The 23,718-nt window shown below is 42.7% G+C and overlaps 1 protein-coding gene and 1 long non-coding RNA gene across 8 annotated transcripts; one reads left to right on the top strand and one right to left on the bottom strand.

Annotated features, from left to right (window-relative positions):
• Positions 1–1,732: 1,732 nt before the first annotated feature.
• Positions 1,733–17,528, bottom strand: LOC135549759 (serine/threonine-protein phosphatase 1 regulatory subunit 10-like). 3 transcript variants are annotated; one of them, XM_064980026.1, is made up of 17 exons: positions 17,504–17,528; positions 17,020–17,317; positions 12,808–12,916; positions 12,537–12,623; positions 12,156–12,343; positions 10,278–10,361; positions 10,030–10,170; positions 9,664–9,772; positions 9,222–9,346; positions 7,951–8,072; positions 7,466–7,805; positions 6,894–7,140; positions 6,704–6,779; positions 6,266–6,502; positions 5,913–6,042; positions 4,134–4,505; positions 1,733–3,893 (listed from the first exon to the last, which is right to left on the bottom strand). In XM_064980026.1, exons 3-17 carry the CDS (start codon positions 12,912–12,914, stop codon positions 3,730–3,732), a joined length of 2,529 nt encoding a protein of 842 aa, XP_064836098.1. In that variant the 5' UTR covers positions 12,915–12,916; positions 17,020–17,317; positions 17,504–17,528; the 3' UTR covers positions 1,733–3,729. The 3 variants fall into 3 exon arrangements, with proteins under 3 accessions (XP_064836098.1, XP_064836100.1, XP_064836099.1); XM_064980028.1 differs by having other exon boundaries at positions 7,487–7,805; XM_064980027.1 differs by having other exon boundaries at positions 17,029–17,317.
• Positions 17,529–18,059: 531 nt separating this feature from the next.
• On the top strand, positions 18,060–23,283 carry LOC135549758 (uncharacterized). 5 transcript variants are annotated; one of them, XR_010457018.1, is made up of 5 exons: positions 18,083–18,166; positions 18,556–18,637; positions 18,823–18,920; positions 19,087–19,155; positions 19,293–23,283. It is a non-coding gene; the product is annotated as an uncharacterized LOC135549758 (long non-coding RNA). The 5 variants fall into 5 exon arrangements; XR_010457017.1 differs by having other exon boundaries at positions 19,087–19,383; positions 20,818–23,283; XR_010457016.1 differs by having other exon boundaries at positions 18,060–18,110; positions 19,087–23,283.
• The last annotated feature ends 435 nt before the right edge of the window (positions 23,284–23,718 follow it).

The following is a 23,718-nucleotide window of genomic DNA, read 5'->3' as shown; positions in this document are numbered from 1 at the left end:
TTTTATTGAGAGGAATGGGAGATTTGATATATTTTCTGGGTCAAGGTTTGGATTTTTCAGGAGAGGCTTTATTACTGCCACTTTTAGTGAGTTTGGTACACATCTGGAGGATAGGGAGCCATTTATTATGTTCGACATAGGACGGCCAAACACAGGAAGTAGCTCTTTCATTAGTTTAGTTGGAATAGGGTCTTGCAGGCATCTGGAAGGTTTAGAGGCCATTACTATTTTTCGTGAATGTTTTGAGAGATACATGATTAAAAAAACATGAGGGTCCATTGATTTTAGGTCCTGGCAGTTTTGTGCAGACTCAGGATAACTGAGTTTTGGAGAAATACGCAGATTCAAAGAGGAGTCTGTAATTTGCTTTGTAATGATCAGGATCTTTTCATCAAAGAAGTTCATGACTTCATTACTGCTGAAGGGGAATGCTGCTTTTTAGTTAGCTTTGCAACAGTATCAAAAATAAATGTTGTATTGTTTTTATTCTCCTCAATCAGGTTAGGAAAGTAGGCTGATGGAGCAGCAGTGAGGGCTCTTCGATATTGCAAGGTACTGTCTTTCCAAGCTAGTCGGAAGACTTCCAGTTTGGTGGAGCGCCATTTCCATTCCAATGATCTGGAAGCTTGCTTCAGGGCTCGGGTAGGGAAATAATTTCTTGTGACAAATGTTTTTGGTTTTTAGAGGTGCGACTACATCTTGGGTATTACGCAAGGTTACATTTAGATCCTCAGGTGGTTAACAGATTTCTGTACTCCAACGTCCTTGGGAAGATGGAGGGAGTCTGGAAGGGCATCTAGGAAACTTTGGGTTGTCTGAAAATTTATAACACAGCTTTTGATAATCCTTGGTTGGGGTCTGAGCAGATTACTTGTTGTGATTGCAAACATAATAAAATGGTGTTCCAATAGTCCAGGATTGTGAGGAAAATATTTAGATCCACAGTTTTTATTCCACGGGAAAATAAATACATTTAAATTTGCAGCAAAACATTTTTAGAATCTCTTATGCTTTTGCAGGATGCGGATGGAGATATGGTCACTGGAGGAGAGGCCTCATTTAATTTAGTAAATTCATTAGGCTTAAGCCTTGTTTCAGTCATGGCCAATCACATCAAGGTTATGATCAGTGATTAGTTAATTGACTATGACTGCCTTGGAAGAGGGATCTAACATGAAATAGTCCTATTTTGAGTTGAGGCATTATCACAGTATCTTTCAAAAATTATTTTCAGTGAGATTGCTAAAGCAAACACTATCATGTTTATATTTTTCACGACCTAGATCGAGGCACAGACACTGTCTCAATGGGGGAAACTAAGCTGACTTCACTGACTGTGCCAGCAGCAGACAGCCTGCCGCCTGCCCTACACTTTCTACTTTCTGTACTCTCTGGTGGCACAGACGCGGTTTCATCCTTTCCAAACGATTGCGTCTGAAATTGGATTGCAACTCGGTTTACCCTCACCCATAAGGCCATAGTTCTCCTGCATATTATGAGTACAGCGACTGTAATTAATTGCATTGCGTTAATGTCACTACTTAGCTGTTTCTGTAGAAACACGCCCAGAAACTGTCCGGGTGAGAAAGTTGAATAAAAAAGGTAGAGCAATAACAAAACCAAGCCAGTGATAGATTTGTTAATAGCAGATTCTTGATTAAATGGTTATTAAAAGCTTGGCACGTAGCCAGGTAGCAACAAACAGTACAGCAGCAGAGACAACGCGGATACATTCATTTTAGGACATTTATTAATACATGTACAAAATAAATGGATACAAGAATTTAACAAAAACTTGGACCTAATTGGAGAGATCCAACTCATCAGTATCATATCAAAATAAAAATGCAATAAATCCAACCCAAAACAAAATTTGACATAATTATAGTCCCACAAGAGACATGAAGGCCACGGTTTTCACAGAAAACACTTTGAATTAGTTGACCCAGAGAATGATTCCTTAGTTTTACCCCGTTGGACAGAACACTGACCGAACACTGAAGCCCATACAAGCTAATACAGGCCTGTGTGTGAAGAAGCACTTCTATAAAATGGGACTGTGTGTCTGTCACAGGGCATCCAACCATTGTTTTTGTCACATGGAAGATATATACTCCTGGTGGTACAGGTTATACATAAAAATCACAGAGGCTTCCATTAGACTAGAACTTCATCCACTATAATGTACTCTTCTAGGTAAAAGGCTCAGTCAAATCAAGCAATGCTTTTTCCTGTTGTTCCCTCTCCTGTGATAGACTGACCACTAGTACTCACTATCAGAAAACGCAACACGTTTGTTCGTTCAGTGCGTAGACATTCACCTATGGGTGTTTCAGCTAAACGTTTTCTTAATACTGTTTCATTCATTTGATCTTGAGAGGAACTGTTTGAGGCAGGCCTTTCTAGAGCAGAAGCTAGATAGTAGCAGAACAAGCAGTGTGGTGGGTCCTGTCAGTCAGGCTGCCTGGTGGAAACAACTTGGATTTGGCCCTTTCCTCTTAAAGTGCTTCCTAACTGATAACTCTCTTGCCTATGGGGAAGTTGGCAAACAACATCAAACAATATTACAATTATTTGGTCGACTTCACATTCATTGTCTTGTTTTCTGTTGAAATCCTACGGTAGAAAAAGTGGCATGTCTTTCTTGCATGCCACTTGGCCGTAAATATGTTTTAAAATGGTGTACTGACCATTGTAATTTGGCCACGTCTTTCTGACTACAGTTTGAAAACTCAGGGGACCACAGCGCTACATTGTCATTCAGGAGGGAGGGTGGGGCTTAGACTCATTCTGGAGCTGACGTTTAGCTAAAGATCCTGTCTGTCAGGGAAACATGGTCCAATAGGCACAGCCAGGGCAGGAGTGACGCTACACAACTACAAAACAGAATGATGTTAGAGTCCAACTCAATACTGGGGAGACCTGGAGATGTTTCTATTGATTTGCTATCTTCATTGCTGACCTCTTAGCTCAGTGCTGATTGAAGTAGCAGACAAAGATGTAGAGACAAGTGCATTAGACAAGGCTGGCTGATAGGCTATATGGGAAAGTGACAGACCGCAACCATAAGTCATAGTGGTCATAGTGTCTGGTTACTGTACATCTTCATCAACCTGAAGCAACTGTGTTAAAAATGATCACAATAAAACATTTACACAAAAATACTAAATGATCATCTCACAGCTATAGCAGTACCTATACTTTTACAAAGCCAGGACATGAGCGTCTGTGTATTCTGGTGTACAAGCAATGTCCTCTGTCCCTGATCAAGGGAGTTTGAGCGAGCAGGGCAAACAAAAATGGACGTATGAAGTCAAGAATTTCTTGGGGGACATATTGGGTTGGTGTGGGGAGAGAGGAAGAGGAAGTAGTAGATAAATGTCTGATTCTGCCCTCTATATTCAGTATCTTCCTCTGCTACTGGTGAGTCTTCATATCAAAGTCCCAGTCACACAGTAGGAGAACAGTAGTGGAACTGCTTCTTCAACAGACCTGCAGAAAAACCACATTGAGATCACCAGACCAGAGCAGCTGTTAAGGCTGCAGGACACAGCCTTGTCTGTCTCTCACATTGATGGTCACATTCGACTCTCTTTCTAGCCTGGTGGGCTGTCTGTCTCTCTGTTCCAGTGGTGAAACTAAACCAGCAGCTCATGAATTCGGAGTTCTGCCACCTAGTGGTAGTATCAGGGTATTGTCATGTCTTTGTGTTCGAGGTGTGTTGGTGGTCTAGTGCCCGTGTTGGGGTCCGTGGTCATTGTACTGGTTGTGGGCGGGGTGGTTGGGGGGCAGGGGAGGACCGTTGACACCAGGATGGTAGAAAGCACAGTTGCTCTCATAACGGCAGTTTCCTTTCATCATGAAGTGGCGACACACTGGCCTCTTGGACATGTCTGAGAGGAGAGAGAAAAGAACAGAGTTAGTATACAACTAGCCAGGCAAACCAAACGTCTGTACTGACTGCATCAAGGCTAGAAGATGGCAAACGGAAATCAACTTCGTCTTTACTCTTATTGCACGATAGTGGGGCAGAGTCCTACATGGGCAACACAGGGTAGTGTTTCAGACTGGCCCTATATGTCTAAAAGAAATAACATTTGTAGAAGGAACATTCCCTTTCGAAGTCAACTTACCTCCCATGTTGTGTCCTCCTCTAGGCCCCCCTCGTCCTCTCCCTCTGAAGCCCACCTGTTCCCCTCCTCTCCCTCTGCCCCCTCGGTGGAAGTGGCCCCCTCCGCCCCGGTGTGGGCCCCCCCTCATCGAGTCGTCCCCCCAGTAGTTGCTGTTGTCTCCTCCGTGGCCCTGGGGTGGCGGGGGGCCCATCATGCGGGGGTTGGCGTTGAAGCCAGGGGGTCCATGGTTGTGTGGGGGCGGAGGATGGTTATAGTGGGGGCCTCCGGGGCCCAGGGGCTTGCCTGCAGGAGGGTACCCCACTCCGTTCATGGGCATGCCCATGTTGGGCATGTTGTTCATGCCTGGACCGTGGCCCAACAGGCCCTGGCTCACTGTGGAGGAAAGACATACTTTAACAACCATTCTAGTATGCATATCATGACATACAGTTAAGAGTAGGAGGAAATGTAAGAATATTTGGTTTGTGTTAGAACTAGAGAGAGGAAGGTGTGTATTTATTATGGATCCCTATTAGCTGTTGTCAAGGCAGCAGCTACTATTCCTGGGGTCCAGGACAATTAAGGCAGTTATACATTACAGTACATTCACAACAGATTTCACAACGTATTAAGTGTGTACCCTCAGGCATATCTACAACACAAGATCAATGTGTACGTGTGTGTATAGTCTGTTTGTTATTGTGTGTATGTATGCATGTGTCTGTGCCTGTGTTTGTGTTGCTTCACAGTCCCTGCTGTTCCAAAAGGTGTATTTTTTTATCTGCTTTTTACATCTCATTTTACTGCTGGCGTGAGTTACTTGATGTGGAAAAGAGTCATGTAGTCATGACTATGTAGTACTGTGCGCCTCCCGTAGTCTGTTCTGGACTGTGACGAGACCTCTTGTGGGATGTTTTGTGGGGTATGCATGGGTGTCAGAGCTGTGCGCCAGTAGTTTAGACAGACAGCTCGGTGCATTCAACATGTCAATACCTCTCATAAATAAAAGTAGTGATGAAGTCAATCTCTCCTCCATTTTGAGCCACGAGAGATTTACATGCATTGGATTAATGTTAGCTCTCTGTGTACATCCAAGAGCCAGCCGGTCTTCCCTGTTCTGAGCCAATTGCAAGTCTATATTTGTGGCACCTGACCACACGACTGAACAGTAGTCCAGGTGCGACAAAACTAGGGCCTGCAGGACCTGCCTTGTTGATAGTGTTGTTAAGAAGGCAGAGCAGCGCTTTATTATAGACAGACTTCTCCCCATCCTAGCTACTGTTGTATCAATATATTTTGACCATGGCAGTTTAACTTGCTCAATTAACCACATTATTCATGACAAGATTTAGTTGAGGTTTAGTAAATGATTTGTCCCAAATACAATGCTTTTAGTTTGAAATATTTTAACTTATTCATTGCCACCCATTCTGAAACTAACTGCAGCTTGTTGTTGCAGTCATTTCAGTCGCTGTAGTGGCTGAGGTGTATAGTGTTGAGTCATCCGCAAACAGACACACTGCCTTTACTCAAATGTCGTTAGTAAAGATTGAAAAAAGGGGCCGAGACAGCTGCCCTGGGGAATTCCTGATTGTACCTGGATTTTGTTGGAGAGGCTTCCATTAAAGAACACCCTCTGTGTTCTGTTAGACAGGTAACGCTTTATCCACAATATACCAGGGGGTGTAAAGCCATAACACATACCTTTTTCCAGCAACAGACGATGATCAATAGTGTGTTGTGTAGGGGTTCTGTGTGTGCTTATGTGTGTCTGTGTGTGCTGTAAAGGTTTGTGTGTACCTCCGGGCGGAGGTCCGGTGGGGGGGCCCTGGTTCTGGGTCTGCTGTAGAGAGCCCAGCAGCTGTTTGATCTTCTCAGAGAAGTCTGGCTGCTTGATCAGGTCCTCAGTAGACTGGCCACCACTAGCTCCCTACAGTGGAGGGAGGGAGGGGTTAAGCCAAATCATGACAGACTAAAATAAACATCACAGATACACTGGTTACAGGGCTTTTCCGGGGGTTCCAGAAGGTCTGTTTTAAAACAGTTATGGTAAACACATTAATACTTGAAATCCTCCAATCATAAAGTTTCTCAATGAGATTGCATAATGGCAGGGTTACAAAAACAGGATTAGTTCATGCTATATCACTTACCATGATGGAGGTGAGTAACTCCTGTACGTTGACGGAGGGGTTAGCGGGGGCACCAAGCGTGCCCTGGGCAATGTTGCCTAGGTTACTCAAAAGGTTGTTGGCCCCCAGGTTGCCCATGAGGTTGGCGAGGACGGGGGGCAGCTTGGAGCCCTCCACCCCCCCGGGGCCCACGCCAGAGCCAGGCTGGGACGACGTGTCCATGGGCTCCATGTAGCTGTCATCCACCATGGTCGAGTCCTAGAGAAGAGAGGGAGTTAGTTCACTGGACACAGAGGATGTTTGGAGCATTGAGCGTTGTCTTTATGTATTACAGGACTTTAGCACTTTTTTCAGATTCAAAACTGATAACACTTGTAATGTTTCCTATTTTATGTTCCAAACATTCCAAACATCTTTCAAACGGCACCAAAGTGATTGACAGAAAAGGGTATATCCCACCTCGTCCAGGGGTATGAGGCGTGGAGGCATGGGTTCGTAGGCCTCAGGCTCTGGTTCATGGGGGCTGTCAGGAACACTGAGGAGAAGAAACAGGAGGTGAGTTTCCACAATAGAATGTGAGGCATTTTGAGCACCTGGTAACCCACTAGGCTATAGAGATCCATATTTTAAGGTGTGTGTGAATCCGTACCTCTCCTTGGTGAGGAAGATCTCCTGCAGGATGCCCGTCTCGCGGTCCCTCTGTGTGAGTCTCTCTGTGCTATTGGCACCAGCGTTGACCAGGGGGCCGGTGAGGGCCAGGGGCCTCGGGGGGCTCCAGGGGACGCGCTCCTCCATGGAGTCGTGGGACAGGCGCCTCGCCATCTCAAACGTGTGGCGGTCCATCATCATCTCGCGCTTCGCCGCCTCGCCAAAGTCCTTGACCTTGTTGACGTTGACTGGAGAGGGGGATAGAAGGAACAGGAGGAAGGAGAGGTGCAGAATGAGAAGGTTAGCCATGGCACATCAGGGATGTGATCACGACAAGATAGAAAAGCAGAAAAAGCTGGATTTTGACAAGAGAATAGGTATTTTTCAAAGATAAATGACAGAAAAGCAGGGGGAGGCACATCCCTGCCAAAAGACTAAATTTAACAGAAAAGTCAAATGTAAAGTGTTGAGCATGTCTTTATTGGGCTGTTGGCTATCTAGTTTGACTATACAACCACAGTTTAACGTGCAATTACACACAACACCGACCGAAAAAAATTGAATTGAAGTTACCGTTAGTTTTTGTTCTCTCACCTCTCTCGGTCTCGTCCAGGTCGAAGTAGAAGTACTGTGTGAGCTGCTCCTCCTCGGCCCAGCGCACGCTCTTCTTCTTCTTGCCCTTCTTGGTCAGCTGACCCTCCTCTTCGCCGCGGGGTTCAGCCAGGGCGCTGGGCTTCTCGCTGCCCGTGTCCATGGCCTCTGGGTCGTCGGCGGGCACGGGCGTGCCGGGTTGCTCCAGGTCTACTGGGACATCGTGGGGAGGGGTGGTGGAGGCCACCTGGGTCTCTGGGGACGAGGGCTTGGTGCCACCCTGAGGTGACGGATAGTGAGGTTTACCCTCGAATGGACATGGCTGAGAGGAGGAGGGATGTACAGAGAGAGAGATGGGTGAATACTCAATTCCATTTGCACGGCCTTCCCATAGATTCAGGTGTAGAGTCAGAATAGCAGAGAGAGTAGTCTGTGCTGTCTGTCTGGTCAGGAAGTTATGTGTTTACCTTGTTTGACGTGGGAGAGACAGCTTTGGGGTCTCTCCCTTCCCTTCCTTTCTTCTTCTTGATCTTGATGAGAGAAACAGGGGCGGAGTTTAGGGCATCCAGGAAGCCCGTACCCTCAAGGGCTGCAGAGAGAGGAGGGTACCTTAGTCATGTCACTAACAGTCAAAATACTGCAGGTTTTGTTGGGGGGGAGATGGGTTTCAAAGTGTGTACTACACACATCACACTATTTTCTCAGGGGTAGGGTGCAAAACAACATGTCATGTGAAAGAAACAAATGTTTGTTTATGCTCTGAAACAATGTGTATGTTCTCTTAGTCTACTGTAATGTTTCAGTCTTGAAGACCTTCCAGTAGTGGAACATTTACAGCAGTGTGTGGGTATCTACCAGGGTTGAGGAGGTCAATTCAATTTCAATCTAGTCAACTCAGGAGGTAAACAAATTCCAAAAAGTTCTCATAGACAAGTACTTAGGATACTTGGAATTTCACGTAACTCCCTGAATTGAAAAGGAATTGACCTCAACCCTGATATATTCTCCATGTTGAGGGGTTAGGTCTAATCTTCTCCATGTTGAGAGGTTAGGTCTAATCTTCTCCATGTTGAGAGGTTAGGTCTAATCTTCTCCATGTTGAGAGGTTAGGTCTAATCTTCTCCATGTTGAGAGGTTAGGTCTAATCTTCTCCATGTTGAGAGGTTAGGTCTAATCTTCTTCATGTTGAGGGGTTAGGTCTAATCTTCTCCATGTTGAGGGGTTAGGTCTCATCTTCTCCATGTTGAGGGGTTACGTCTAATCTTCTCCATGTTGAGAGGTTAGGTCTAATCTTCTCCATGTTGAGAGGTTAGGTCTAATCTTCTCCATGTTGAGAGGTTAGGTCTAATCTTCTCCATGTTAAGAGGTTAGGTCTAATCTTCTCCATGTTGAGAGGTTAGGTCTAATCTTCTCCATGTTGAGAGGTTAGGTCTAATCTTCTCCATGTTGAGAGGTTAGGTCTAATCTTCTCCATGTTGAGAGGTTACGTCTAATCTTCTCCATGTTGAGGGGTTACGTCTAATCTTCTCCATGTTGAGAGGTTAGGTCTCATCTTCTCCATGTTGAGGGGTTACGTCTAATCTTCTCCATGTTGAGGGGTTAGGTCTCATCTTCTCCATGTTGAGGGGTTAGGTCTCATCTTCTCCATGTTGAGGGGTTAGGTCTAATCTTCTCCATGTTGAGGGGTTAGGTCTAATCTACTACTGTACATGCAGTAAAGGGGTCCATAAGTACATACCGATTTCTGTTGAGGTCTTACGTTGTGCCGGGATGATCTTCACCTTGATCTCCTTGGTGTGGTTAGGAGTGGTGTTGAGGGGTTTATACTTCTTCTCCACAGGGGGAGGGTCCAGAGGACCAAAACTGGTAGAGAGAAAGACAAGAGAAACATGTTCAATTTGACTCCAAAGGACCCAAACTGGTAGAGAGAGATACATGGGAGAGGTTCAGTGAGTAATAGTTCCAATATATTCATTACATATGGCAAATACATTTGCCAAAGACAGGTTTTGTCAATACTCTCATTAACCACCTAGGGGGAAGCACTGAGCAGTGTTTTATGTTGTGGTTAGGCCATTTTTTTTATCCTGTTATTGCCTGGTAAAACGCAGAAGGACGATGAATATACACAGTGAACAAATATGAACAAAGCTGTTATTACTGTCTGAAGTGTAGGTTACCTGGGTCTCTTGAGGACTTGGGATGGTTTGATGTTGTACTTGTCTCCCAGCTGGAGGGCCACGGGGGGCTTCTTGACTGGGACAGGGGTGGGAGCATCCATCTCCAGGCCTGGACAACAACAAACAGGACAGGGTCAGATCAGGATATTATATAGTCCAACATCCAGCACTTTTGCAACAGCAGGAGCTTCATCCCTACAGCCAGAAACACAATTACTTATTCATTTGCATATAACTGTTGCCTGTCTTTTATCGAAGGACAACCTTATACACAGAACCATATTTTGTAAATTAAACTTTGTGATAAACTGAGGACAGGGTGTGCATGTAGTTTGACAAGATGGTGGTGAAGGGAGCGTAGGCTACCTATGGAGCGAATCTTAGCATGGCTGGGAGCGTGAGCTTTGGGCTTCTCCCTCTTCCTCTCCTCCTCCGCTGCCTTCCCTCCATCAGCCGCCTTCACCTCTCGGACTGGCACTTTCCCCTCCTCCTTCTTACGTTTCTTATCTGAGAGAGAAAGAGGGTGTTACGTAAACTGAGATTACAGGGGAGCGGAGAGTTAAAGAGGAAGAAAGTGAAAATTAGGGAACGAGGGATAGGAGAGTAGTCGTTACCTGCAGGAGAGGTGGCAGAGACACTCTGGGAACGGATGGTAGCCATCCAGCCATCCACCAGCCCAGCAGACAGCTTCCTCAGCTCTGAGAGACAGAGACAACATTCGTTGCAAATCAACCTCAGACACGATCATGTTTTTTTTATTTTTTTTATTTTTTTACATCTACTGCACAGATACCACCACTAGGAACTGTATTATTAACTTTTGGTTTGTGAGAAAGTGTGACAAATAAAATGCTAAACTGCAGTGGGGCAAAAAAGTATTTAGTCAGCCACCAATTGTGCAAGGTCTCCCACTTAAAAAGATGAGAGGCCTGTAATTTTCATCACAGGTACACTTCAACTATGACAGACAAAATTAGAAGAAAAAAAAAAAAATCCTGGAAAACATTGTAGGATTTTTAATGAATTTATTTGCAAATTATGGTGGAAAATAAGTATTTGGTCAATAACAAAAGTTTATCTCAATACTGTTATATACCCTTTGTTGGCAATGACAGAGGTCAAATGTTTTCTGTAAGTCCTCACAAGGTTTTCACACACACTGATCAGTGATGTTTTGGGGCTGTTGCTGGGCAACACAGACTTTCAACTTCCTCCAAAGATTTTCTATGGGGTTGAGATCTGGAGACTAGCTAGGCCACTCCAGGACCTTGAAATGCTTCTTACGAAGCCACTCCATTGCCCGGGCGGTGTGTTTGGGATCATTGTCATGCTGAAAGACCCAGCCACGTTTCATCTTCAATGCCCTTGCTGATGGAAGGTTTTCACTCAAAATCTCACGATACATGGCCCCATTCATTCTTTCCTTTACACGGATCAGTCGTCCTGGTCCCTTTGCAGAAAAACAGCCCCAAAACATGATGTTTCCACCCCCATGCTTCACAGTAGGTATGGTGTTCTTTGGATGCAACTCAGAATTCTTTGTCCTCCAAACACAACGAGTTGAGTTTTTACCAAAAAGTTATATTTTGGTTTCATCTGACCATATGACATTCTCCCAATCTTCTTCTGGATTATCCAAATGCTCTCTAGCAAACTTCAGACGGGCCTGGACATGTACTGGCTTAAGCAGGGGGACGCGTCTGGCACTGCGGGATTTGAGTCCCTGGCGGCGTAGTGTGTTACTGATGGTTGGCTTTGTTACTCTGGTCCCAGCTCTCTACAGGTCATTCACTAGGTCGCCCCGTGTGGTTCTGGGATTTTTGCTCACCGTTCTTGTGATCAATTTGACCGCACGGGGTGAGATCTTGCGTGGAGCCCCAGATCGAGGGACATTATCAGTGGTCTTGTATGTCTTCTATTTCCTAATAATTGCTCCCACAGTTGATTTCTTCAAACCAAGCTGCTTACCTATTGCAGATTCAGTCTTCCCAGCCTGGTGCAGGTCTACAATTTTGTTTCTGGTATCCTTTGACAGCTCTTTGGTCTTGGCCATAGTGGAGTTTGGAGTGTGACTGTTTGAGGTTGTGGACAGGTGTCTTTTATACTGATAACAAGTTCAAACAGGTGCCATTAATACAGGTAACGACGAGTGGAGGACAGAGGAGCCTCTTAAAGAATAAGTTACAGGTCTGTGAGAGCCAGCAATCTTGCTTGTTTGTAGGAAACCAAATACTTGTTTTCCACCATAATTTGCAAATAAATTCATTAAAAATCCTACAATGTAATTTTCTCTCATTTTGTGTCATAGTTGAAGTGTACCTATGATGAAAATTACAGGCCTCTCATCTTTTTAAGTGGGATAACTTGCACAATTGGTGGCTGACTAAATACTTTTTTGCCCCACTGTATTTCCTCATAGAGGTCTATTTAGTCAGCTCAGTGTATTGAAGAGGGTGGCACGCAAGAGAAATGAAAGTTGTTTAAAAACATACCCTCAGTCTCTCCAGTCTTGCTGAGCTGCTTGACCAGCTTGGCAGTGTTGTTCTGTTTCAGGTGGTCTACAGTGAGGGGCAGTTTCTGCAGCGTTAGCAGGATGAGCTGTAACAGGGGGGTGTTGTTGCTAGATTTGGAGTAGGTCAGCCACGCGTTCAGCAGCTTGTAGCCTCCCACTCGGATAAACCTGGATGAAGGGATGGAAGAGTCAATCAAATTGAATCTAAATTGCCCATTTTCACAAAGCGCTTTACAGTAATCCGGCCTAGACCCCCAACCCCCCAAAGAACAAGCAGTAGCACAGTGACAGAAAACTCCCTAGTGAAGATACTAAACAAGTTACGAAACAATAGATGACATAAAATGGGAGTAGATCTTACCGGTTGAGAATGTCATGGGACTTGGTCTGCAGTAGGATATTCAGGTACATACACCTGCTCACCATCTTGTGAGAGCCCTTCATGAGACTGTGGAGAAAAAAACAAGAAAACCAATGGTCAGAACAAGAATGCTACCATTACGGTCTACACTGGCAACTCAAAATACTGTCAAAATAATTCATGAAAAACACTAAACAGAAATGCTGGAAAAATGTTATACAAAGTTCAAAAGCACATCATAAAAGTAAAAAAATGGCAGTATGTTAATTACCTGAAAACTTTGGGGACACCCTCCAGGCTGCGGAGCTCTCCATCTTTCCCCAGCAGGTTCTCTACTCCCTTCAGGACCTCCCTGGGGTCCACTGGGCCCACCGCCATCTCTGCTCAGAGAGGAAGAGATAAACATACTTTACAGGATATCTTCAAATCGTATAACTCTGGCGCTTACTAAACAGTTATTATTATATTATTTTTCAATGTAATGCTAAAGTGATATTTGCACTGAACTGCATCCAGGCATGTCAGATTTGACTTTGTTTTGGGAGGGCTCCTTGGAACTGACACCATCCGCTCATCTCTAAATCCTGCAAAAAGTAACGGCTTACAGACAATTCAACCTAGGTACTAAACCATAAGACATCTCCAAACTTCACTCTACCACACGACCGACCAAGGCTGAAATCCATACTGCAGTTTGTACTGTTTCCTTCTAGCTACAAAGCAGAGCAACATCACAGTGGGCAGAGGTCTACGTCAAAAATACCCACATTGCTAGATCTTCAGCTACACTGAAATCTGTGAAAACAAGGAAAAGGGGGGCAGTGACAGTCCCAACTAACCCCCCAGCCAAGTTGCTGCCTTCACATTCCAAATCATGTACTAGTGAACACCATGACTCACTGATGTGTTGCCTCATTCTTGAAAAAAAATGTGCATTTCATTTTCTCCGGAGGGATGGATCGGTCTGTTCTGTGGGGTTATTCCCATAGCTGAGGGAGAAGAGGTAATGACTGACAGGGCCTACTGTCCCTGTTCTCCCAGCAGCTCCGGGAGGATTCCCCTAAGACAGCAGGGTAGAGGCTAATACAAAGGCTGCTTATAGGCCATGCTGCTAGTTCATTTTCTATGTCAGTAATTCAATAGAACAGAGGGAGAAAATATGCAAGGAGTCAGTTCAACACCACACATTATGGGAAAATGACAGGTTGGGCTGTATTTAAGAATAGGTTCATGTGGACTTCCCCCAAGGCCGGCGCAATACATTCAAGTAGCTATGCTTTATTCAGATTATTAAAACATTACAAAAGAAGTTTCAACAAAACCTTCCACTCATGATTGCCTTCATAATATGTACAACATAAACAAGTTCATGGTAAGTGCAAATTAAAAACAGATGAGTGATTAGGCTTGGATATGAGGAAACAACCAGTAAACCTACAAGCTACAGTGGAGGGGAAATGAGTCATTGGACTGAGGAGCAGCCTTGTCAACCTGCCATTTGTACTGTTCTAGTCTCAGAAAAATTACCTATTGAATGTCCATGGTGACAAGAGCTGCAGAAGCTAGAATATGTTACTGATGATGTTCTGGTAACAGAGGATGCTAGTCTACGTTGTGTGGGTGGGTGGAAAATACCATGAGTAGCTTCCCCCTCTACTAATAAAGACACATATTGGATTCTAAACACTGAGGCACACACACACACACACACACAAGGAAGGCACTCAAACTGAAAGTCAACAGGTATTCAGTTTCAGGCTTGCAGTGCACAAAACTGGTGGTTGGAATGACTGACCAGCTCCTTCACTGATAGAGAAGGGTGCAGTCACTTTACCAGTAGTCTCAGGTAGCACGGGAACTCCAAGGAATACAGTTGGTTGAACAGAGCGCAGAAAAAGCCTATTCTAAGAAATGCATAGTACTATTAATTTCAGTTATCTAAGGAACATATTTAACTTTTGTGTGTGTTTGTAAGTATAAATAATTATTTTGAAAGTAATATTGAAGTTATTTGAATTGATATTGTAAGTATTGGTTTTGTAAGTGGTTGACCTCGCACATACATCCCTTAAAGTGTACAGGACTATGTTAATTGCCTATGATTAACATTAAAATAAAGGGAATATTTCATCTGAAACATAACCAATGACAACCCCCTTGGTTCAATGGTCTCCCCCCATGGAGCAGTGGATGAATGTTTTAGCATTTACTGCCACCTATAGCTTAGTACAAGGAATTACAAATTGTATCAAATGTACAAGCACTACACCTCCATGCAAATGTAGACAAAAGAAATCCACACATTTCAAAGTACTAATTAATGAATACATGTATCAAAGCAAATTTATACAAATATATTAAAAAATATCAAATTCACAAAATGAAAGTTATTTAATTTGGCTATGAATACATTTGAAATGTATACTTAAGCTAAGCAGGAGATTGGCTCAAGTACAGGTGGGTGGTTAAAACAAGAATAGTTAATGGAAAATACCACCATCATATTACTGTGCCATATAAAAAGAGAACACTAGTAGACCGACCTCAGTTGAGGATCCAGTGACTATAAATGGATCCTTCACCTATATAAAAAAAGTCAAATCTCCACTAACCTATTAAACCAATACAGTAAAATAGAAATATAATTTTTACTTAGCCTTGCTCAAACCCAAACTATGTGTAAATCATAACACTAACAGCAGGGGTGGGACTTCTGCATGCATTTTCCTCATTGTTCAGTGCATAACTGATCCCTTATCATGTTAATATTTTAAGTCATAATATGGTTATGACTATTCATTATATACTTTGAATTACTGTATCCCCAGGTATTGCTAGGATAATATCCAAGTATTTCATTTTGAAATGCCATGTGAGGAAATCAGTTTGGTCTTACCCGATTAACTGTAGTAGAAGTTTTATATAGTCTCAGAACTCCACAACACGGGACATAACACACAACCCCTGAAAATGTCACAACTGTTACACACAGTCAATAGAATGGAGTTATTGATAAGAATAATTAAATGGGGGAGAAGTCAAGTAAATTAATATTCATACACACACACACACACACAATTGCTTTGCTGTATTTACTCAAATATATAGCAATGCAGTTGAAAGGGGGATATCACATGTTATCATTTAGCTACAACGTAACAAATACTTGTCACACTTGCTCAAACACCTGCCAATAAATAGCAAGCAATTTTTGTTGACATAATATTAGTTTTAACCCTGGTTGACAATCATTATTATATAAAATAAACACTTTTTTCCTATGGGGTCAATGTTACTGCTGTTTGTAGCCTATGCCAAGCAGATATTCCTAAAATAAATGATTGGCACAAATAGAAAATAATGGAAAGCCTGTAGATAATCAAATTACTGAAACTGTATATGCCTTACAAAAGCACCACGTTAATGCCGGTTATATAATTAAATATCACGCAGCTGGGAGCCCCTTATGACAAATGGCATGTCATTGCAATACACGCCCTACCATACCACCAGAATAAAGATCCCATTCAATGACCGAGTTCAGGCTAGGGGAGTTCGCCGTTAAAGGGGAAAAACTAACCCGTTATACACGGACAATCCATCTAGGCCCTGCCCTCTTTTGTTAACTGCTTCGTGGCAGCAACAGCCTCGAGAACATAAAGAACAATGTATGCCAGCTAACCCGGCCACAACACAGCTAACATACTATCACATTTGCACGGCCGGAGAATAATTTACATTTGACAAAAACGAGAAGGTATCTATCTATAGCTTTAACGGCTACACATGCGATAAGGACCCCGCTATTCTGGGAAGCCAACACACGACTGTCGCTCCATATAAACACAGTAGCCATTATGGCTGCATGTTTTGCAAGGACAACGACAACAAGCCCGCCATTTTGATGCAATTCCGACACCACCGTTATGTCTTTTGTAATATTTCGAATGGACGTTTCCCTCCCTTGCGCATTTCAATAAGGCAATCTTTATCCTTAGATTGCCGTATACATATCGTACACCTGGGGAATGTATTTCCTGCTCTAACTAGATCGACGATACAACGACAAGTGTCGCACTACTACCACAAGTCCGTAATCTTCAATCTAAGCAATCTTTATGTATAGATTGCGGTAGGTGTAAATTCCAAGTATCTCTCCCCTATTTAGATTGAAAAAACATCCAGATTCATAGGCAAAAAAATATTTCCTACGGCAATCTTTATGAGTAGATTGCTTATGATTAACTTAAAACATGTGTTAGTTGATTTGTATCAGTCTCACACACAAAGAACCGGAGCGTTTCCACTCTGCACTTTCCTGTGTGAGCTCATAAACTATCGTTAGCCTTCGCTGCATTTGAACTACAAAAAAATAGCTAACCACGTACGGAGAACAACTAGCACACTTCACATTTAATCTACGACTAAACAATTAATAATTTCGTGAATTTAGGTTCAGATTGCTTTGAAAATAAACACTTACTATAAATACCTCAGCGTCTCGAGTAGCTATATTACTACTGTATATTGTGCTTTACAGCAACAGATCTCTTGTTACATCAGTTTTATATCGTTAACCGTCATGTTTTTATAACGTTAACAATCTATGGCTGGAACAAACTGGTTTATGGGCGGGGTTGTGGCAGCTAAAAACTAGCTTTTCCCTCTGGAACAAACTGGAGGCAAAAATAGTAATCAAATGTCCATTACTTGAAGAAAAAAATTTTTTTTTTTTGAATAAATGTTCAAAGTCCTCGACGGCCACTCTTCCTTCAAAATACCTGAAGGGGAAAAAAAGAGCAAACAAAACGAAAAATACATTTAAGATACATTCACTTGTTTTCTTCGTGTGTTCATACACACCTTAATCTTAAAATAGCTTTGTTATGATGGATTATGATTAAAATAAATAATTGCGCAGTCGTTTTTGTTCCAAAAGTAGCAGTATTTCTTTCGACGTTACTCACCTCAAAACAAATCCAGGAATGAACTGGAAGGGGAGGGGCTTGGTATTTATACCCTGTGACGTTTTTGACGTCATACGCGTTTTCGCGCATGCACTTTATGGGTTTTTCATGGTAACAAAATGGAGTTTTGGTGACGAGCTGTTGTAGAACGACCTTCATCATTGTTTTCTGTATGTGCCTTCAAGGATAGAAAGATGGCGCTGCACGTTTTGTACATTCTCTTTTCAATTTACCTCACATCCCAAGTCTATTGTTGCTTATCTAAACAAATTGTAATGAGTACCAGTGCTAACTCACAAAATATGGTGCTTGTATTGAGTTATAATATCACATTTGGGTATAAATTCGATTGTAATATTTTTACAAAATGGCTGCGATGCACTTGAGCATGCTGCCTGCCACACCCTCGGACACTATCAACACCTTGCCGTTTAATTTAAAACGATTAAATGAATAATTAACTCAAATTCATAAGATAAATTAATTGGAGTCCAAATGGAAAATCGTTGACCATGCACAAAAATAAATGTGCTTACTTGCCCTTTCACCTGTAACCTTTCAACCCTTAGTTGTGAAAGGCAAAATGGCAGCGCCCATACCAAGTATTGTAAGGATTTTATGCCGTGTGTCCGCTTTACTTAATCGAATATTCTGCAGAATCTGGTATTTGACAATTATTGTCTATAGTACATCAGATAAGCAAAAGCTTGGACGTCTGCTGCGCACACACATCACGAAACAGTGACCGAGCTAAAGTAACGCGTTACCGTCGACTGTTAAACACTAGCCAGACACAGCTAGCGAAGTTACAGAGTTAGCTAGCTAGCAACATACCAGTACCTTACTTTATAAAGTGTGCATATTTTATCTTCACTGTACATCATCCAATGCAACCCCAGTAATATGTTTCACATAGAACCATAGTCTATGAAAATGTATCAGCATCATTGTCTTGTGTACAGTACACTGTATTTGCAAATTTCACACTTGACTGGCAGAGTTAAATTAAGGTTAGGTATATAAAAAAAAACTGACAGTCACTGTGTTTCCAGGTGTGCAGTCCAGCCTGTCTGTGCACTGCAGCCTGATACCCCCAGTGATGCAGTGGAGGCTCTTGCCACCGACAGAGCAAAGGTATGGAGATTAGAGTTTGAATTTCTACTCTGTGCACTCTGCTGTATTTTCTAAGGGATGGTTCCTCGGAACCAGATTAAGCCTACTCCTGGTTCCGGCACTAAAAAGCATGCTCAATGGAGTGTAATTTAAATATGGTTAATCCATCCATATCTGTGACCATTGACTACCTCTCCTATCTCTAGAGTACATAGAGTGCTATGGACAAGTCCAGTGTGGTCTGACTACAGGAGGAACCACAATGGAGGGATCCTCCCTTCAGAAGACACACACAACCTACATTGTAAGTGTAACAGAGATGGTTCTGTAATCTTGCCTGAAACCTGGATACTCTCTGAGCTATTGTTTAGGCTTTCGGGAGTGCACAGATGATGATTATTATTGTTATTATATTCTCAGACAGACGTGACTGCAACCTCTAATCACTATTTCTGTTTTGTTTTGATCAGAGATGAGACAAGATATTTGGGAACCCCCATCCAATTTGTCGAGACCCCAACGTCATCATCCACTATCAGGTTTGGTCTCTCACATTGACTTATGGAATACACACACACACACACACAATCATTACGAGAGATGGAAAATTAGATGGCATTTCCTTTGATTTTGTGAGGTTGATTTTAACAAGCTATTCAATGTTATGTTTGGTAAGCAATGGACCATTGTCTTTCTGCAAAATGTGAAGCTGCTGCAACAGTTTATCAGTCCATATACAGGCGTAGTGTATGACCCCACACGGACAGGTAAGATACAGTATCTACAGAAAGTATTCATACCCGTTGACTTGTTCCAAATTTTATGTTATAGCCATATTCTAAATGGATTAAAAACTATTTAAAAAATCCTCAGCAATCTGCACACAATAAATACCCCATAATGACAAAGCAAAAACAGTAAAAAAAATAAAATATATAACTGATACCTTAATTACATAAGTATTCAGACCCTTTGCTATGCGACTTGAAATTGAGCACAGGTGCATCCTGTTTCCATTGATCATCCTTGAGATGTTTCAACAACTTGATTGGAGTTCACCTGTGATCATTTCAATTGATTGGACATGTTTTGGAAAGGCACCCACCTGTCGATGAGGTCCCACAGTTGACAGAGCAAAAACCAAGCCATGAGGCCGGGCCGGCCAAACTGAGCAATTGTAGGAGAAGGGCCTTAGTCAGGGAGGTGACTAAGAGCCCGATGGTCACTCTGACAGAGTTCCTCTGTGGAGATAGAACTTTCCAGAAGGACAACCATATCTGCAGCACTCCACCAATCAGGGATTAATAGTAGAGTGGACAGACAGGAGCCACTCCTCAGTAAAATGCACATGACTGCCCGCTTGGAGTTTGCCAAAAGGCACCTAATGACTCTCAGACCATGAAACCCAAGATTGAACTCTTTGGCCTGAATGCCAAGCATCACGTCTGGAGGAAACCTGGCACCATCCCTACGGTGAAGCATGGTGGTGGCAGCATCGTGTTGTGGGTATGTTTTTCGGCAGCAGGGACAGGGAGACTATTCAGGATCGAGGCAAAGATGAACGGTGCAAAGTACAGAGTGATCCTTAATGAAAACCTGCTCCAGAGTGCTCAGGACCTCAGACTGGGGTGAAGTTTCACCTTCCAACAAGACTACGACCCTAATCACACAGCCAAGACAACGCAGGAGTGGCTTCTGGACAAGTCTCTGAATGTCCTTGAGTGGCCCAGCCAGTGCCCGGATTTATACCTGATCGAACATCTCTGGAGAGACCTGAAAATAGCTGTGCAGCGACACTCCCATCCATCCTGACAGAGCTAGAGATGATCTGCAGAGAAGAATGGGAAAGACTCCCCAAATACAGGTGTGCCAATCTTGTAGCACCATACCCAAGAAGACTCTAGGCTGTAATCGGTCAAAGGTGCTTGAACAAAGTACAGAGTAAAGGGTCTGAATAGTTATGTAAATGTGATATTTCCCCAAACATGTTTTTGCTTTGTTGTCATTGGGTGTTGATTGTGTGTAGATTGATGAAGAAAAACATTTTTTTTAGTCCTTTTTAGAATAAGGCTGGAACCGAACAAAATGTGGAAAATGTCAAGGGGTCTGAATGCTTTCCGAAGGCAATGTTTGTGTTCAATTTATGTAATGTGAAAACAATTTTATGAATGACTCTGAATCAACCGTGATGATTTCTGCAGGTGTTATCTACATTTTGCGTTGGACTTGTAACCGAAAGGTTGCAAGATCGAATCCCCGAGCTGACAAGGTGAAAATCTGTCCTTCTGCCCCTGAACAAGTCAGTTAACCCACTGTTCCGAGGCCATCATTGAAAATAAGAATTTGTTCTTTACTGACTTGCCTAGTTAAATAAAGGTAAAAAATAATATATAAAAAAAATGCTTGCTGGTTTCATCGAAAAATGTTGTCTTTGATTAAATGAATTTACACACACAGCCAAGAATCTGAGAGGCTGCCAATAGGTGTTTCAGTGATGAAAACCTTTCTGCATAAAGTAACATCTGGTTCAAGACTGTTCCTAGGCCGTCATTGAAAATAAGAATTTGTTCTTAACTGACTTGCCTGGTTAAATAAAGGTAAAATTAAAAAATTAAAGACAACAGATCTATAACACTTCTATGTGAATTTGGTCAGGTAGCCCAAAATCACATATTGCAGATTTAAAACAAAATTGTGTTTTATTTGTTTGTTTTCATGGCAACATAGTTTTTTTTAAACTAGCAGGTAGCAGTTGCAATTTTGATAAAGCATCACTGATTCATTCCAGCCTCTTCTCACAGGCTACAACTTAAAATCTAATACATTTTCCTCACATGCTTCACAGACAGTAGGTAGACTAACAGTGACATGCTTACTTACGGGCCCCTTCCCAACAATGCAGAAAAATAATAAGGAATAACTGTAACAATAACTTTGCTATATCCACGGGGTACCAGTACCAATATGCAGAGGTACAAGGTAATTGAAGATATTTATTTAACCCTTAATTAAGAAAGTCAGTTAAGAACAAATGTTCATTTACAATGACAGCCTACCCCGGAAAACCCCTAACCACGCTGGACCAATTGTGCGTTGCCCTATGGGACTCCCAATCACAGCTAGTTGTAATACAGCTTGGAATCAAACCAGGGTCTGTAGTGACACCTCTAGCACTGAGATGCAGTGCCTTAGACCGCTGTGCCACTCAGAGGTGTGTATTTATATATATTGGTAGAGGTAAAGTGACTTGGCAACAGGATGACTGATAAGTGAATTATCAGCTCATGTACAGTACATGCCACTTACCATATGTGCCATTGATGAGATAAATCTGTCTAATCTGCTCAATTGTATTCAGAGACATTGTAATAAATAAAGACATTGCAAAATCCATTTAATTTCCTTTTTGTCTTTAGTAAATTCTATGATCATACAGGTGTCAACATGTTTATTCCCAGGTAATAAGAGCTTGGTTTCTACATGTGTGGATCCACTGGTAATGTATTGCCATTTCCTCTATAATAGAAATACTTCAGCATATTGCTATTTCTGCCCCATTGTCACCTGGGTGAGACATGCCCACTTGTCCAGTCAAATTCTGAATTCCAAATCACACCCTATCTTTTCAGATATACAGTTGTGTGGAGGGGGCAAGGTGGCAAATTGGACTCAAGAAAATGTATGCATCTCATAGGCTGAGAGGATACTGCAGTACACCAGGGGTGTATTCTCAATACTCTTTTAACGTGGCTTCCTCGCCACACCTTTCTTCAAATAAACTGATTTGGGAGACTTAAGTGATGAACGATCAGGTGAGACAAGGAAACAAAGCCACGTTAGACTATCGAGATGCACTGAGCTAATGACATAGTCAGCTTCAGTGGTAGGTTATTTTGCATTACATTTCCATTTCCTCCTGGGTCTGTTCAAAATGGTACTCTATTCCCTACATAGTGCAGTACATTTGACCAGGGCTCTGGTGAGAAATGGTGCAGTACAGGGAATAGAGTGCCAATAGAGCCCTGGTTCTGCAGTAGGTGGGTCACTCTTTGACCTTGTGGACCAGGGTCTCCCCCAGTGACTCCAGGACCTCCCGTTTGTAGTCCTCGAAGTCCCCGTCTATCTGGCTTACACCACTCCAGCAGACGCTTGGCATTGTGCATGGTGATTTTAGGCTTGTGTGCTGCTGTTTGGCCATGGAAACGCATTTCATTAAGCTCCCAACAAACATTCGTGCTGACGTTGCTTTCAGAGGCAGTTTGGAACTCTGTAGAGTGTTGCAACAGAGGACAGACAATATCTTCACGCTACAGCACTTGCCGGTCCCGTTCTGTGAGCTTGTGTGGCTTACCACTTCGAGGCTCAGCAGTTGTTGCTCCCAGACGTTTCCACTCCACAATAACAGCACTCACAGTTGACCTGGGCAGTTCTAGCTGAGCAGAAATTTGACTTACTGACTTGTTGGAAAGGTGGCATCCTATGACGGTGCCACGTTGAAAGTCACTGAGTTCTTCAGTACAGGCCATTCTACTTACAATGTTTGGGCGGGGTTGTGGCAGCTAAAATAAAGCTATTCCGACGAACAAACTGGAGGCAAAACTAGTAATGAAATGTCAATTAATTGAAGAAAACGTATTTTATTAGGTATTCAAATTCCTCGACGGCCACTCTCCAGACAAAATACCTGAAAAAAAGAGCACACAGAGTGAAACACAAGATATTCACTTATTTTCTTCGTGTGTTCATACACGCCTGCATCTTAATATAGATTTCTGATTATGGTTAAATTAAATAATTGCGCAGTCGTTTTTGTTCCAAAACTAGCATTATTTCTTTCGACGTTACTCACCTCAGAACAAATCCAGGAATGAACTGGAAGGGGAGGGCCTTGATATTTATACCCTGTGACGTTTTTGACGTCTGTCAGCATGCATTTTCTGGGTTTTTCATGGTAACAACATTGAGTTTTTGGTGACGCGCTGTTGTAGAACACCTTCATGAAAGAGTGTTCTATCTGTGCCTTCATTGTCCATTAGGACAGGAAGATTACGCTGCACGTTTTGTACGTTCTGTTTTCAATTTACCTCACATCCAAAGTCTAT

The sequence above is a fragment of the Oncorhynchus masou genome, chromosome 12, assembly GCF_036934945.1.
Source record: "Oncorhynchus masou masou isolate Uvic2021 chromosome 12, UVic_Omas_1.1, whole genome shotgun sequence".
In the NCBI taxonomy this organism is placed as follows: domain Eukaryota; kingdom Metazoa; phylum Chordata; class Actinopteri; order Salmoniformes; family Salmonidae; genus Oncorhynchus; species Oncorhynchus masou.
This window is presented reverse-complemented; position numbering and strand designations above follow the sequence as displayed.

What these genes read in the sequence shown, in the direction of transcription:
- LOC135549759 (XM_064980026.1), bottom strand. Translation starts at nt 12,914, where the DNA reads ATGGCGGTGGGCCCAGTGGACCCCAGGGAGGTCCTGAAGGGAGTAGAG. An exon ending in TGAGAGAACAAAAACTAACG is followed by an intron (nt 7,141 to 7,465) that starts GTAACTTCAATT and finishes CCCCCTCTCCAG; the next exon opens with TCAACGTCAACAAGGTCAAG. An exon ending in GCCTCATACCCCTGGACGAG is followed by an intron (nt 6,503 to 6,703) that starts GTGGGATATACC and finishes TCTCTTCTCTAG; the next exon opens with GACTCGACCATGGTGGATGA.